This window comes from Misgurnus anguillicaudatus, chromosome 25 (genome assembly GCF_027580225.2).
Source record: "Misgurnus anguillicaudatus chromosome 25, ASM2758022v2, whole genome shotgun sequence".
NCBI classification, from domain to species: Eukaryota; Metazoa; Chordata; class Actinopteri; order Cypriniformes; family Cobitidae; genus Misgurnus; species Misgurnus anguillicaudatus.
In genome coordinates this window covers 25196274-25214567 of record NC_073361.2, presented here as the reverse complement: position 1 = coordinate 25214567, position 18294 = coordinate 25196274, and the positions used below count along the sequence as shown (strand labels likewise).

Genomic DNA, 18294 nt, shown 5'->3' with positions numbered 1-18294 from the left:
TGTACACAAATTCTGCCGCTCTGTCTTTTGCCACTCAGTGGGTGTAACCACAGTCACTTTCACCGAAGGTGACTTCACATGCATACCATCTATGTTTCAACAGCATAGTGCATTTTGGGGTCAATGACGTGTGTTGGTTGTTGCGAAATATTACTACAGTTTACTATAGTACATATATGGTATCTACTGTAGTTATTCATGTGAGAATGTTTTACTCTCCATTCCCATCTTCTTACATCTCAGAATGTCTTTATTTTGATTATCTTTCATTTGTTTGTCTTCTGTGTTCGTCATCGTTTATATCAACATAAATGTTGGCATCAAAGAGAAAAGAAGTTACTAAAACTATGACATTATTGTTATTGCATTCATATAGCCAATCCCAGACAGTGTTAATCTATTAAAGGAATAGTCCATTTTCTTAAAAGAAAAATCCAGATAATTTACTCACCACCATGTCATCCAAAATGTTGATGTCTTTCTTTGTTCAGTCGAGAAGAAATTATGTTGTTTGAGGAAAACATTGCAGGATTTTTCTCATTTTAATTGACTTTTATAGAGCCCAACACATAATACTTAACTCAACACTTAACAGTTTTTTTTTCAACGGAGTTTCAAAGGACTATAAACGATCCCAAACGAGGCATAAGGGTCTTATCTAGCAAAACGATTGTCATTTTTGACAATAAAAATAACAAATATACACTTTTAAACAAAAATTTCCTCAAAATGACCTCACACAATACGTCATGACGTCAAGAGGTCACAGAGGATGAACGCAAAACTCCGCCCCAGTGTTTACAAGTTTGTCAAAAGAGGACTGTTCCGATGTTGTTGTATGTGGAATGATATTAATTTATGTCTTATTGTTTAAAATGGTCCGCAAATGTGCGTTTTATATATGTAACACGTGACCTCCCTACGTCACTACGCATTTACGTGAGGTCGCACTGGACCGGACCTAGACGAAAAGTTGTGGTTTGGAGGTGCATATTTTTTATTTTTCTTGTCAAAAATGGCAATCGTTTCGCTGGATGGGACCGTTATGCCTCGTTTGGGATCATTTGTGGTCCTTTGGGACTCCGTCGAGAAGGGCTGTTGGGTGTCGAGTTGGGTGTTAGGTGTTTGGCTCTATTAAAGTCCATTAAAATTGGAAAAATCCTGCAATGTTTTCCGCAAAAAACACAATTTCTTCTCGACCGAACAAAGAAAGACATCAACATTTTGGATGACATGGTGGTGAGTGGATTGTCTGAATTTTTCTTTTAAGAAAATGGACTAATCCTTTAAACCATACATGTGTATAATCAATGTACCCTTAAAGGACACATTTCACACTTCACTTGTTTATGATGTTAAATAAATCTTTGGTGTCCCCAGAGTACATATATGAAGATTTAGCTCAAAATACCATATAGGTAATTTATTATAACACATTAAAATTGCCACTTTGTAGGTGTGAGCAAAATGTGCCGTTTTGTCCTTTTAAATGCAAATTTAGTTGATTTCTGCACTAAATGGCAGTGCCATGGTTGGATAGTGCAGATTAAGACATCACAAGGGGAGCCAAATTTCAATGACTTATTTTTTACCTATAAATTACTGGGTTGTTCATTTTCACATTTTGTAGGTTGATAGAAGCACTTGGGACACAATTATAGCACTTGGATAAAGTGTGATATATTAATGACATGTACCCTTTAAATAAAATGGTCTGTTCCCCTCAACCACAAGGTGGCGTCCATTATCAGCGTGAGTCCCTCTACAACTGTTTTTTTCTCGACCGGGGGCTCAAGATGACCAAAATATGCAACAAAACAAGCTAAACAGCTAAAGATGTATTTATAGTAGTATCATTTACAATTATTGGTGTTATTTTTATGTTAAATATGCATCTTTTCAGCTAAGCAAAGCTCTGTGTAGAAGGATTGGGCTTCGTATGTTGTTGTGGACATGTGAGGGCCTAAAGGCTGAGATCCATTGAGAACCACTGACATGATCATCTTTGCCTTTTTCCACAATAATGATTATTTAATTTGTTTGACATTTCATGGAATGAGAGTTTATTTTCCCTTTTATGGTATTTTATGCAGAATGCATCTGTAATCTAAAAATAATCAGATTTTTTCAGTAGCTACTTTGTAGGGGATTCCCATATCGTGTTTTGATGGCCAGGATCAAGTCAGAGTTATTTTTAATGTTACTCTTTATCACAAAAGTTTTCTTATTCTGTTTACATTTCAAAATGATAAAAGTGAAATTGGTGAATTTTTTTTTTTTTTTTAAAAAATATGCAATATGACAATTTCACCCCATGCTGCTTTCCTATTCGCTTCATATTTGACTAAAAAAACCCCATACGGCCATATATAACCATCGTGAACATTATGATTATCTCCAAATGAGTTTTGAAATATGTCACGCGTGAAAGTTTTCACAACCGTTTTCACAACTCGTGACATCTGATCTAAGAACAGTTTAAACGAGCAGAAACGATGGAGCAGCATCTTAGTGACAGGAAGGGTGTGAGCTCTTGGTGGTTTCCTCTTCAGTAGTATCTGATGGGTGAAACCAGCAGTGGGTGCTTTGGGCGTGTTCTGTTGGTAGAGTTTGTGGTCTACTGAACAAGACCGAATTACAGTTAAAATGTTTGTGCAACAATTTTTTCTTTTTGCACATACGTTTTCAAATGTGCTTCCCACGATAACATATCGATATCGAATGTCAGTTCTTGATATCTTCATATAGGCTTGATACTGAAACTGAAATGCTTTTGCTGTTGTGGGATGTGGTCAGTTTTTTTCTTCACATTTAACGTGCATATTTCTGACCCCGCAGTGGGTGTGTGAAAAATATGATCTCGACTCTTCATGTGACATGCGTTTCCGTTGCATGCTTGCTTCCGCAATTACTAAAGACAAGAGCGGAGATGCAGATGTCAGGCACTTGCATCTCCAAGCCAGCAGAACCTCCCCACAAACCGATGTAATGGTCTACTGTGAACTTCACAGTGGAGCGGAGGGCACGATCCTGGCCGCTAGGGTAAGGGTGCATATTATACCCACGTGTGTGTGTTTGTGTTTGTGTAGTGTAGTGTTGTGTAAAACAGAAAAGATCTGATTAAATGGGAAATACACATTTGGCTGAATCTTGAATGTAGTGTAACTCACAGTGCGCTTACGGTTAGAGGTCAAGCGTCCTGCTTACGGACACACTGGTGATAGTTTATGTATCATTTTGGGATCGAAACTACAACTGCTCAGATTTATATCAATGCATTTTTAATGATTGTTGGATTTGAAATGATACTGGTGCAGAATAAGGACGTGTGTGATCTGATTTACATACACAGCAGCTTACAAAGTATTTGGAGACTTTAAGGGTCCTTAAGTCCTTAAAGGGTCAAAAATCACACTGAATAAGATAATGAAACGTCAAACCGACTAGCATTTGCTAAACAAATGATGACCTTTCAGATTTTTTTTTTTTAGAACTGTGTCAGCAATTTTAGTTATACATTTTAATCTCTGGATTTTAGTGGAAGTAAATGCACAGGGTGTTTTCCTTTTAAAGACTAGAAAATACTCAGAAATTAAAAATTTGTATTGTATATTTGTGGTTTTGTCCTTAAAATCCTGCATTTTATACACTCTTAAAAATAAAGGTGCTTTACGATGCCATAGAAGAACCATTTTTTGCTTTATGGTTCCATAAAAAAAAAACATTTTAGTTTAAAAAAGGTTATTTGTAGTAAAACATTTTTTTAGATTAATAAATGGTACGAAAGAAATGATTCATATAAGTTTCTTTGACTAAATGGTTCTTTGAGGAACCAAAAATGGTTCTTGTATGGCATCGCTGTAAAGTTTTAAGCACTTTAAGGCCAGTTGGGTTCAATTTTTTCATTTTAAAAATGTGACTTAAATTTCTAATAGCGTGGTGTTTGGGGTCATTGTATATATTTGGCTATGATGACCATGAAGCGTCTAACCCAGTGGTTCTCAAACTGGGGGACATCTTATTAAATATATTAATTTATCATAAATTGTGTGTAATGAACACAACATTGTATCGTTTAATGTTTTGTTTAATTCAGATTTTAAGTTTTAGAATATTTTATGTCATAAATTGTCCTTTTGGTTGACATGAACTGATGCAACGTACACAACTCTGCTGAAAAAAACTATAAAATCATTAAAGAAAATTCTAATGGTTTTATTGGGAATTTTATTGGTTCTAATAGAATATTGCCCAAACAAACACTACAGTGTATTGGTTTTTGTTAGACTCTAAAGGTATGTATTGGTTTTATTGGTTCTATGTATTGGTTCTAATGGAATATGTATTGGTTCTATGGCCCAAAACACACTACAGTGGTTTTAATGGTAAAAGCTAATGGTTCCTATTGGTATTTTCATGGGAACCATTAGAATTTTCTGTAATGGTTTGATTGTTTTTTTCAGCAGGGAAGGTGGGACGAATTGCAAAAAAGTTTGAGAACCACTCGTTTAACCAATCTATTTTTAACCCTGGACTGCTCAAAGTCTGATCTACTATTAAAAACATAACCTCTGGCTTGATGTTGGCTAAAGCCACAAATTGACACTGCTTATGTCACATATATACCGCTAGGTGAAAGTTTTTCCTTGTGAGGTATATTTATTTAATGCGGAAAAAATGTTAAAGCTGTTTCATGTTGAATAACCTTTCAGATAGAGAACGCTTTGGAAACTTTCATTTTTACGAGTGTTGGTATCACAGTGCTCTAATGCTCTGTCCTGCTATCATCACAGCGATCATGTTAAGATGCCGGTTTTTGATCGTCCGTCCATCCTGGTCCATCATGCCGTGGTATCGATACTGGTCCTGTTTTCGGCTTCTGGACATCCACAGGTCCTCCCCTGCAGACTGGTATGTACAAAATGATGAGCAATTTCATGCATGTCAACCTTTCATGTTTTTATTGAAGGTTTAATGATATCACATGTCAATATTTGGTGGCCGAAATATTAATGTGAGTTCTCTGTTTAAGCTTTCAATCTTTTTCCAAATAATTTTCTTTTTCCAAATAAAATATTGGGCCAATATTTACCAAGCATGGTTAAAAATTAACCAAGTCATTTTTAGAGTTTATGTACATTCTTAAAACTAACTAATGTGTTAAAATAATCACAACACATCTAGTGTGTTGTCCTTAACTTAACACATCTCTGTGTTATTTTTGTTTCAACACATCTTGTGTTGTCCCTTCTATTTATTTGAACTAAAAATCAACACGTAATGACACATTATGTGTTAAATCGGATAACACAAAACAATGTGTTAAAATTAACACATCCTTTGAGTGTAGGCAAGTGCAGCTTTCAGAAATGGCACATCCAAAATGTTGTTTCTCCCTCAAATGCATACACAAAAATTCAAATGAAATATATTATTTGTTTCTTGAGGAGCCGCGTACACTGTCAAAAATAAAGGTACAAAATTGTCACTGGGGCAGTACCCTTTAAAAAGGGTCCTAATATGTACCATTTAGGTACAAATATGTATCTTTGAATTGCCAATATATACATTTGAAGTACTAATATGCACTCTTTGGGTACAAAGGTGTACCTTTTTGAAAGGGTACTGTCCCAGTGACAACTTTGTACCTTTATTTTTGACAGTGTAGCTTCTTCATTTGTTGGGTATTATTGCTTTTGGTTTGGGCATTTTAATTCACAGAATTCCTACAAAGTATGTTGTCTCCTAAAAACGTGTACTATTTTGTCACATCCATAACATGTGTGTGTGTACCTTATTTAAAATCAAAAACATAGAGTATAGACTGATATTTTTTGGATGTCTGGACGTTGTCATCAGAGGTTTATGAAAATATAAATATAAACAGATGGTTTAGTATAGTGGTAATAAATACATTCTCTGAGAAATTTTATTTTAATGTTTGCCTGAAAATGTCACATCCATAACACTGAAATTGCTCTGTTTTTACTAAAACAGAAAAGACTGAATATGTACTCCTCATTGAACACCAACACATCTCATTTGTGAGAAAACTGTGATACTATAGAAATGAATGTGCAGCCAGATGAAAATGTTATTGCTTAGATTGTCGTATTATTTTTTTCTGCCAAAATATCTTAGGTAAAAAAAAACTATACATTGTTAACATACATTTAGAATATACTGCACTATTAAGAAAAATATATTTAAGTTCGTATTGAAATGTTTGATATTTTGGTAAATTCAATTAAAAGATAACTTGGCCTTTCAAAAAAATCATATAAAGTCTATTCAAGAAAAATAGCTGGATTCTTATTGTTTGTGGCAAGTGGTCACCATAAGGAGTTTTTTCTACCTTACACAACTATTAGGAATTAAAGGCATGGTTCACCCAGAAATAAAAATTAACCAGAAAACCCCAAACAGGACTTTAAAAAAAACTGAATTACGGTTCACACGAATAGTGAAAGACAATGAGAGTTCAAACCATATGAAGGTGAGTAAATAACGACAAAGTTTGTATTTTGGGTGAACTATACCTTTAATGCCTTTATCGGTTTATTCATGTAAAACATTACTTCTTTTAAAGGTGCAGTGTGTAATTTTTAGAAGGATCTCTTGACAGAAATGCAAAATAATATACAAAACTATATTATCAGTGGTGTATAAAGACATTTTTATAATGAACCGTTATGTTTTTATTACCTTAGAATGAGACGTTTTTATCTACATACAAAGAGGGTCCCCTTACTTGGAAGTCGCCATTTTGTGATGTTATGTTTCTACAGAAGCCCTTAACGGACAAACTTTGTTTACTAAGTTGTCTCCATCAATGACATGTTTTTCTGGTGGCGGCTACCGTAGCTTCTCTATGCATTTCAAAAGCAAAGGGTGAGCAGTGGACTGAGCCGTTGGTTGCAATTCGCAACCTCACCATTAGATGCTGCTAAAATTTACACACTGCACCTTTAAATAATAATAAATTAACCAAGGAAATCTAGATTATGAGTTCTTAGATTACCCAACGGAAAATGTTTGTATTTTTAGTTAGTTAATATGTATATTAGGGATGTGCATCGATGCATCGCGCTCCCATTAAAAAGACCTGTCTAAAATCGATTCGTGAATCGTAAGGCTCCGATACAGTGTTTCATGCACAGCTTGTGCATGTACTACGGCTCCGTGATCAGTAGGAAGTCCTTATCAATCTAAAATGACTACCAGTTTGACTCGTTTATACCATGCATTTAAAAAAGAAACAGTTGTCAAACACAATCATTTAAAATATTCTTTATTATCATGAAAATACCTGAAACAATCTGAAGAACAGCGATATAAATATTCCTTTAGACATTTCCTGGAATAGTGTTTGGTATGCTACTTCTTCTGTGGCACAAATGGTAATTCTAAGCGAGAGCGCCCCCTGGGTTTGGGATGTGGCTGCATTTCACCGTAATTCATTCAAATTCATTCATTGAGAAAACGCGCATTTGCCCGATTAATTGTCACAACCCTAATGTATATTAATTGGATAGTTCAACCAAAAATGAAAATTCTGTCATCATTTACTCACGTCATGTCATGTTGTTACAAACCCATATAAATTTCTTTGTTCTGATGAATACGAAGGAATATATTTTTAACCAAACCGTTCGTGGACCCCACTGACTTCCATAGTAGGAATAAATAATACTATTGATGTAAATGGGGTCCACGAACGGTTTGGTTACAAACATTTCTTAAAATATCTTCCTTTGTGTTCATCAGAGCAGGGAAATTTGTACGGGTTTGTAACAACACGATAGTGAGTGAATGATGACATAATTTTCATTTTTGGTGAGCTAAAACCAGCCTAAGCTAATCTCCCTGCCTGGTTTTGGCTGATGAAGCAGGTTTTGGACAATTTTTTTAGCTGGTCAAGCTGGTCTTAGCTGGTCAAGCTGGAAGACCAGCTGACCCACCACCTTGTCCAGGATGGAGGACTGGCTTTACCAGGCTTGGAAGGCAGCTTAAACGCTACTTTCAACTTCCAAACTTCCAGCCTGACCAGCTTAGAACAGATAACCATTCTAAAACCAGCCTGCTTGACCAGCTAAAACCAGGCTGTGGTTAAAAGTTAAAATTTAAACATCTGAACTGAGTACTTTTCGAAAAATGATGATTCTAAAAGGGGGTTTTCATAGCAATGCCATTATTTCCTAATCTTTTATCGTTTTTCCAGTACAACGACAACATTTATAAAAAAAATGTAGGCTACAATGAACTTTAAAGGTTCTTCATGTAATACAACTCGACAAAGACCATTTTAGAAATCTTTATTCTTAAGAGTGTGGTGGAAGTTATAAACAGTCACACATCACCACACAACTATTTAAAACTTCTGTTCCATAATGTGTAAAAATACTCTCAACAGTCACAGGCTTGTCTTGAATATCCTCTTTTCTATCTCTCTTTTTTTTAGATTCAAAGCACTGCTGTGTGCAACAACTGTCAGCTCTCCACAGTACCAACCCATTTATCGCAACAAACCGAGGAGATCTTTCTCGACAACAACCTTCTTGTAAATTTACAGGATGGTTGCCTCTCGAGGTACCCTAACCTTCGAACCTTCAGCTGTGCAAACAATCACCTGAGGACAGTTGAGGAGAATGTATTCTCCCAGTCGCCTCTACAAAACCTCAACTTTGCCGAAAACGAGCTTCGTTACGGACACGAGCAAGTCGCCAAGGCATTAAGCTATCTGACTCAATTAAAGACTCTTGATCTTTCAGGTAATGGCCTCACAGAAGACATGGTGTCTTTGTTGTTACAAAACCTGTCCTCTATTGAGACGCTGTACTTGTCCAGGAATGCCATGTTGAGGTTGGACAGGTCAACGTTTAGAGGTCTTGTTCAGCTTAAGGAGCTGAATGTCGAGAGGAACTTGTTGTTTGAGATTGATGGTGCGTTTGACCACATGAAGAAACTCAAGAGGTTGAACTTGGCCTTCAACTGCTTGCCATGTTTGGTCGGTTTTGAGATGACCCAGTTAGTGGTTTTAAACGCCAGCCACAATTCAATTGAATGGTTTATAACCAATCAGGATTTACAAGAGACATTTCAACTGGAGACGCTGGATTTGTCCGATAACCAGTTGATTTTCTTTCCGTTCCTCCCGACTCGAAACCGTATAAAGACTTTGTTTTTGTCCAATAATTTGATAGACTTTTACCAACACTTAGCAAATAACACATCTTCAAACTGGACCACCAGTGTTGAATACTACAACCTAGGGAAGAACGTGAGCAATGTAACCATGAATCTCTGGAATGAGAGTCTCCACGGTGATCTTTCCAACGTGGAGCTTCTGGACTTGAGCGGGAACCAGGTGAACTACTTCCCAGAAGGATTTATTCAACAGATGCCACGTCTGTACTGGCTAAAGCTGAGAAGGAACTGTTTGCAGTCCTTCAGTTTGACACCTGAAGATCTACCCGTCACCCTGTATGAACTGGATGTTAGCAAAAACAGACTAATGGAGCTGAAAACAAGCCAACGGTCCATCAGCGAACTAAATAATCTCACATATCTGAATCTGAGCATGAATGACCTGCTGAATTTCCCACCTGGGATATTCACCAGTCTACCGAGTATCGCAGCAATAGACCTCAGTCATAACACAGTACGCGTATGTGATTCCAAAGAATCGGACTACATGAGCTCGGAGTGTGTTGTTTGGTCCAACATTGTTACACTGAAACATCTCTATCTTGCGGACTGTAGCATTCAAAACATCCCGTCTTCAGCATTTAAGGGCTCGCCCCTAACACACCTTGAACTGTCCAATAATCCTGATCTACAGGTGGACCAGGACTCTTTGGCAGGTCTCAGTAATACTTTGCAGCATCTGGGACTTGGCAACACAGGGTTTAAAAACTTTGACTTTTCTCCGTACACCCATTTGAAGTCTTTAAACATCTCAAAAAACTCAATATCGGAGCTTCCTGCGTCTCTAATGACATTAAACCTAAATGTTCTGGACCTTAGGGATAACTTGTTGACAACCATCCCGTCGGATCACGCCGCCACACTGGCTCAGAGACTCCAGGCCGTTTATATGAACGGAAATGCGTTTAACTGCTGCCATTTAGATTGGTTTAGGATGTTCAAGGAATATAAAAGCATCAAAGTTGTCGATCAATCAGAAATTACTTGTTTGGACTCAAACTACAAATGGCATAAAGTCATGCTCTTCAACGCAGTTCGCTGTGGTCACGCTAACAATGGGGAATCAATTGTGTGGTACATTCTCCTCTTCGCAACAGTCAGCATTTCCATTGTGGGCATCTCTGTCATTTACCTGCTCACTTTCAAGCCAAAAATGTTGCCTCGTGCTATTAAGAAGAGGTGCTGGAGGCCCACTTCCTATTGAAAGCATGCAATTGTAAAACAGAACATGAATAAGATATTCACTTTATATTTAGACCACATTGGTCTGTAAGCATGTGAATGTATATACTTTTATGGTCATTAAAGTTTGTGAAATATTTCAAATATGGCTGCTGAAAAGATTTTTCTGCAAATGTTCATGATGTGTCTTTAAGTTACACTCAGAACAACCAATTTTGGTTCACCAGAGAGCCTTTCAGTCTAAGGTTCTTAGAGGAACCATTAGTTTCTTAACCTTTTATAGTCTAAAGAACTTTCCCCTATATATTCTGTCAAGAATAATGGTCAGAAAATTGTCTCAAGCTGTCACCGGGGCAGTTCCACTTAAAAATATCCTATATGTACCATTTAGGTACAGATATGCATGCATTTGGTACTAATACGCATTATTTGGTACCAGTATGTACCTTTAAAGGGACATTCCACTTTTTTTGAAAATATGCTAATTTCCCAGCTCCCCTAGAGTTAAACATTTGACTCTTGCCATTTTGTGATCTATTCAGCTGATCTCTGGCGCTAGCGCCTTTGGCATGGCTTGGCGCAATCCGTTGAATCTGATTAGACCATTAGCATCACGTTAAAAAATAATCAAAGAGCTTTAATATTTTTCCTATTTAAAACTTGACTCTTCTGTAGTTACATCGTGTACTAAGACAGCAAAGTCCTTGATTATTATGGCAGTTTGAGAGTATAGTTCCTAGCGATATCTGACTAAAAAATCGCAACTTTTAATTTTCTGTCTGTCTTAGTACACGATGTAACTACAGAAGAGTCAAGTTTTAAATAGGAAAATATCGAAACTCTTTGGCTATTTTTTAGCACAGTGCTAATGGTCTAATCAGATTCAATGGATTGTGCTAAGCTATGCTAAAAGTGCTATCTCCAGACCCGGAGATCAACTGAATGGATTTTAAAACGATAAAAATCAAATTTTAACTCTGGGGGAGCTGGAAAATGAGCATATTTTCAAAAAAAGTAGAATGTCCCTTTAAACCCGTTAACTGGCACTGTCCCGTGAGCAGGACACCTAAGTTTACTTCAATATTTTTAATGTAAATGTTAATCTGTCATGACAAACTATATATTGTTGGAAAGGTCTAAGAATGTAGTTTTCATATTTCAAAACCTTTTAGCAATAATAATGCAAAAACTGTAATTTATTCATTTGTGACAAGAGTATGCAGCAAACCTCACAGCGAGCCAACACAAACCTCAGTTTTTTTGATAATTTTATGTATTAAAAATAATACTATATTGCATTTTTTATTTATTACAAATAAATGTAAACTGCTATAAAAATATATATATATATATATATATATATATATATATATATATATATATATATATATTCACATACAGATACTTCCGTAAAAAAACGTTAAAGTGTCTTCTTTAAAACAAGACCAAAATTAGGCTTCTAGACCATAAAAAATGCCAAAGATATATTAATTTGATGGTGTACATCACCTTTTCACCACCACCCCACTCAAAAAGGGCTGCGGCAGTTAAAAATTAGCTTTTTGGTACCAATATGTATCTCTGAGGTACTTATATGAACTATTTAGGTGCAAAGTTGTACTTTTTGAAAGGGTACCACCCCAGTGACAGCTAGGGACCATGTTTTTGACCATTCATTCAGACTGTGCAGACCCATTTGTGAAACAGAAAGGTTTCATGGATGTTGAAGGTTTTTATGGAACCATACAGCATGACAATGAACATTTTAATAGACATTATTATTATACATTATAATCAGCATTATGGCATGTACATAATATCAGTTATGATATGTAAGGGATAATGTATAGGCAGCCGGTTGTTATCGCAAAAATAAACCCTGACAGTGTGATCAGGACCCAACGCGAAGCGGAAGGGGCTTATTTCACGAAAACAACCGAAACATTATCCCGCTTATTACATGGCTATTTACCTCACAAGTAAGGTATTGTAACTAACTTTTAATATTGATTATAAATATATAATGAGCTCATTTTTAACAAATGCAGGCCATCCACAAGGAAAACCTGTTTAATTTCGTTTTTAAGATAAGAAAAGACTTTCAAATGTCACAAACACACTATTTGGTTTAATCATTTGTAAATATGATGTCACATATGTTATTATAAGACATATTTACACTGTAAAAATTTCTGTAGAAATTACAGTATTACAGCTGCCAGTAACTTACTGTAGATTTTACATTTATGTTATTTACTGGCAACATTTTGTTTAAAGTTAAATGAACATGAAACATTTTCAGACTTTATCTTCTACAGTAAGTTACTGGCAACCAGCTGCAAAATTACAGCAAATTTTTTACAGTTTCATTTTTGTGTAATGTTAAACTGTACCTGATGATCTGCATCATCCGGGTTACCGTGTGTTACTAGTTTCAAGTGGTTGTTATCTGGGGATAACAAATCTGCAAATGTTGTGATTGGCCAATCAGAATCAAGCATTCCAACGAGCCATGTAATAAACTGCAGATAACTCGCACTTTCTGACATTGTGTTTACAGCAAAGACACGATGCTTGAAGTCTGCATGAATCCTAACCTGCCGTTTCTAATTTGGGATCGCAGGATTAACGTTTGTGAGCATGCATTTTCGCAGGTTCGCTAACGCTAAAGCTGTGCGTTACGAGCAGACGCTAACAAAGGAAACACGAAATTTCCTGTTTTGTTGAGACCTGTGGAAACTGGCCAGCTCTCGGTCTCAGAGAGGGTGGTGTGGTTTTGCTCCATGCTGAGGTCTCGGAGGCAGTTGAGGCAGGGCGTAAGGGATCTCATTGCTCAAGCTACGCATACTCGGTTAATACAAGCATTTTTTTACAAGATGAAAGCGATAAGGTCGATCTAGTGCAACTGATACAGCTGATAAAAATGCTAGAGTGTTTTTGTAAAATAAACAAAAGCAATGTCAGAAAAATGGTCACAAAATGGTTCCTAGCTGTCACTAGTACTTCTAAAGAGTTCGTATTAGTACTAAAATGGTACTTTTAGTACCAATTCATATGCATCTGACAAATTGGGACCATTTTTGACAAATGTGTGATCAAAAACCTTGGATCTGTAAAGCACTACTGTATTATATAACTGGATCACACAATGTCCCAATTGTGTGACACACTAGAAAAATATGTGGCCACAGTGTGTCTCCACATTGACCAAAGCTAGAATTTACTGATATAGGGAGCATTAAAGTTGGACCACTAAACCAAACTGCATCAGATCAACCCGTCAGCCGACACGGGACCTCCGCATGATTTTCTGTGTCAAGTCAAGCTATAAAAAACACAAAAATAATGGTAAAGGTCAGTGAGCCAGTGAGCATGGGAACGTGGTGGAGTGTGTTGATGTGTATAAGCGTGTTTGGTACGCCGAGAGCCATGTGTGCATACCAGAGTGTAACCAGAATACCGCTGTGGTGATTTAGGTCATGGCGGTTTGAACAGAGAAAAGAGAAACTAGGGAGCGTTTCACAGATGCTGGCTTACAGCAGATGCCCTGCTTTGGATTAAAGCAAATATTACGGGTGAGCTTCAAATATCTGTTAGTATTTAACCTTCATTTTAACATTAATTATTAGGAATCTTATCTGAGATCTAATAAGAAATTATTTAGTCAACATGAAACCCTGCATGCAACACCTTTGATCAGGCTTATATTTAGAATGAAACAGGAAGTTCAGTTAGTAAGTATGGGATAGGATATGGTTTTATTTATCAAGAATTTACTGAAAAATGTGAAAAGTGGCCATTGCATTGCAAAGGATTAAGCAAGTTGCTTTAGATAAGGGGCGAGTTACTACATTTGGGTTAAAGATTGCATGCTTTTTTCTATGCAGTGATTAATTGTTGACACTATTTCCGGGAATCGCGTTAAGAAATAGTCACTTTTGTAATGTTTAAGAATTTCGTTTATAACTTTATGAGGCAAACGATGTTGCCACAACCATTCAAAAAAAGAGGAATTGTGCTTTGAGTAACTTGACACTTTTGCTGTTGATGCAAAAATACTAATGCTCATTTATTGACTGTGCATGTGAATTTCATTTTAAGGTGGAATTTATCGGAATTGGGTTTTTTTTTACCCCCAGAAGTCCGAGTCCAGATCAAGGCCGAAACTCGAGATACAGCTTTATCAGTCTTGATCAACAGTATTTGGTCTTGGTCTGGACTTGAATGAGCTGGACTTGACTACAACTTCAGTTCCCCTTGAAAAAAAAACTAAATGCACTCTCAGGAAAAGGTACAAAAGCTGTCACTTTGTATTTTCACATACTTAATATGTTTTTATACAGATGTTTTTTAGTTATTTTACAAAGATAAACTGTATTTTAAAATAATATTACTGTATAAATACAGAGCAATTTAATAAAATAACTAATAAAAGCCGTATATTTACAGGGATTGATCTGAAAAGTAGTAGTATTTCATGTATTTTCACATAATTTATCTGTTTTTCTACAGTTTTATAACAATTATAAACAGTAATATTCTGTAATTTAATGAATTAGGACTGTAAAAGATTCTCTGTATTTTTTCGGTTTTTGTATGTAATTTTGAAAAAAAAAATGTTACCGTAATTTTACGGAATTTCTCTGGCAACTTTTTTTTACAGTGTAGGCCGGTACCCTTTTAAAAAGTACACCTAAGGGGGGCATATTAGTACCTCAGAGGTACTTATTAGGACCTTTTTAAAGCGCACCAACGCAGTAACAGTTTTCCTTTTTGCCATGGTGTAGATCCAAGTTTGGCAAATATGAGCCCAAATACTGTATCATTCTGGAAGGTTGTATAGTAACTCTATGTTGTCAATATTTTCATGTTTCATTGTAGTTATAAATCAATTTATTCAAATCATGAGGCCATTCGAATTAAGACTGGTTGAATACGGTGTGATGATGTTTGATAGTCATCTGGGATCTATTTAGTGCAAACTATAAGATCAAATATTTTCACTTACTTTTTCTGTTTGGATTTACCAACAACATGGTACTGCATTCACACCTATAAACCAAAATTTCACATGATCACACGTGTCTTTACACATGTGAATTTCATGCAGGCACCTTTTCACGGGTAAATAACATGAAATTTGTGTGGTTTATCTGTAAGTGGTGGTACAGTGATGGTAGCAGATGATTTAATATACTGTATATGTACAATGTATGTATGTTGTACCTCTAAATCAGTACATAAATTAAATGAACTGAGTTAGATGACGAGGAAATATAAAAGTCCTCTCTGATGGAAAACAAAACAAATTCTAATGATTACTATTACAAACGCCATCATAAACCATCAGCTGCTTACCATTAAAACCATAACACACTTCCTTTATAGAGTCAACCATATAGATATCAACCCACCAATATAGCCCAACGCATTACCAGTAAAGACCCACAGAGACCATTCAAATTTACACCAATTTAAACCAATGCAATTCCCATTATAGCCAGTTATGGTTTTTGATATTTATCGTATAACAGGTAGTTATATTGTATTGGAAGACAGAAAAAGTCCCTCTACCAATTATTATTGGACACGAATTTATGCAGAAGCAGAAAAATGCATTTCTCACAGTTGTGTTTTCGGGAAGGAACTGATCGTGCCCTCTCGGGATGTGAGGCTGCGTAACGGGTGGCAACATGATGACCTGCAGAGAATTAGCACAGGAAGTCAACAGCACCACTTCCCCTTAACCCTTAAGCCACTGCTCATCAATTCACATATATACATATAGATCTGGTGGAGGGACGCTTTTGTCCAAGTGACTCACATTGCATTGAAGATATAAAGATATACATGTTTATATATATGTATACTTTTCCTGCGTATTAAACCCATGACCTTTGCATTGCTAACACAAATGCTCTACCAGTTGAGCAACACAGCATTTATTTACACAAGAGTTACAACAACAATATTAACCCACAAGCCTGGCATTGTGCCTCAGGAAATTAACAATGACGTGTTAGGCCTGTGTGAGCTGTAGCCTAAATTTATAAATAAGTACATAAATCAACTAGGAAAAAATATGCTTTAACAGGTGGACATTTAAGGATATTAAATATTATTATACGTTTGCTGGAATGCTTGATTTTTGTAGGAAATTTTCTTTCTTTTTTTATTTTTTCATGCCAGATTTGAATTGGTTACAAATGCACTAATAAAATATTTATTTCATATTTCGTGTATAATTACTCATGTGGCAATAAACAGGATAATGTGCCGGTTGTTATAACAAAATAAACATGTTTATCCCCCTGAATGGGTTTATTTTGTGATAACAACCAGCTGGATGAACACTATCCATAACCATATATGTTATTTTAGGGTATTTATGTTTGGCAGACCTAAAAATTTAAACGAGACAATTATTGAGTGACAAGCCTGACCTCTATTGGGCGTTGTGAGAATCGTTAATGTTTACATACTGTAGGCTACACGGGTCATTCTTTATTTGTGGTGTCCTCAAGTGCTGTCCATCCACTTTACAACAGTTGAAATAAACTTTAAATACCAATAAATTATTAAATGTTTCCATGTTTGTATTCTTTTTCGTGCACTATTAATTTTTGTTTTAAAATAGATATTTAATTGAGTTTGAGAGATTGCATTTGTAACAAAATATGCATGTTCCCGCCATATACCTCAGAGAGCTATCATGGATTTTAATTGTAACAATAGAACATTTTTAACACAAATGAAGCGGTTAATTTGTGAATACAGTATATATTTAACATGTTGAATTGTATTAACTTGTTTTAAAATAAATATTCCAAAATATATATAAGAAAAAATTAGTGTCTTCCACATGTCTGTGGTGTAACAACAATGGATGTTGCGGCTTTAAGAAAGGGGGAAATCTATTTGGACTACTTCCTGTGTAGCCTAAAGGTCATTTCAGGTGCTGGTTGATATGAGGGGTGCATGGTGAGTGCATTCTTTCTTAAAGTTAGCTAAATTTCGGACAATTTCATGCGTTTACTTTATTAGTTTCTGTGGTGTTATGTTTATTACTTGCAGATTTTAAATATTTTCATAAAAAGTTTGATAAACGGGTCAGTGCCAAAAACGGTTGGCAGTGGCCAGAAGAGAAATACAAAAATCTTTTTAAAAATCTTGTTTTAAAAGCACGCATCAGATTTATTTCAATGCACAGTGTATTTATGTTAATTTTATGCAATAAAAAATTACATTTGCACCATGTTTATAAAAGTGAAGACTGAATGGATCTGAAAATGTCAAATGGTGTAACCACCAATTGCGCCAAAGAATGAGAAATATTAAATATTTTATCCACCTTGATGGCATGTAAGTGTAATCATCATCATCAAAAAAATATAATCATCAAAATATAATTTCATTAGTTATTTCTAAATATAAATTTTAACGCGTTTTTGTAATATTTGTCCTGACATATGCTGAAAACAGCTCTTAATAATCTTATGTTTTAAATATGCATGTAAAAATCATATTACTCAGATGATTATATTTTATTCCACATTTTTTATGAATATATTTATATTTTCATTTAAAAAAAATACTAGTTACACCAATTGACAGAACGGTTACACCACATTGACATTTCTGCAATTATCTCCCAAATATTCATCCAAAATGAAATAAAACCAGAAATTTTAGACTTGGTCCTTAAAAAAAAGAGAATGTATGCAAGTTATCTGCAAATTTATTTTTAAATTTGAACCCTTTTACATTTAATTAAACCATATGAACACAATATAATTAACGTCATGTCACTGACCGAAATACATACTTTTTATTAATATTTCCTAAATATCCACTGATCTTGAAATTATCATGATGGCAGCCTCCATTTTAGAAAAAAAAATTTCT

At 35.4% G+C, this 18294-nt stretch overlaps 1 protein-coding gene across 1 annotated transcript; it reads left to right on the top strand.

Moving 5' to 3' along the window:
- Nucleotides 1-2422: 2422 nt before the first annotated feature.
- nrros (negative regulator of reactive oxygen species) lies at nucleotides 2423-10545 on the top strand. Its single transcript, XM_055182563.2, has 3 exons — nucleotides 2423-3042; nucleotides 4794-4911; nucleotides 8462-10545. The coding sequence occupies exons 2-3, from the start codon at nucleotides 4807-4809 to the stop codon at nucleotides 10409-10411; spliced, it is 2055 nt and encodes a 684-aa protein (XP_055038538.2). The 5' UTR covers nucleotides 2423-3042; nucleotides 4794-4806; the 3' UTR covers nucleotides 10412-10545.
- The last annotated feature ends 7749 nt before the right edge of the window (nucleotides 10546-18294 follow it).

Excerpts from the sequence above, each read along its gene's own strand:
- nrros (XM_055182563.2), top strand. The coding sequence starts at position 4,807 with ATGCCGGTTTTTGATCGTCCGTCCATCCTGGTCCATCATGCCGTGGTA. Across the intron at positions 4,912-8,461 it reads AGGTCCTCCCCTGCAGACTG|ATTCAAAGCACTGCTGTGTG; the intron begins GTATGTACAAAA and ends TCTTTTTTTTAG.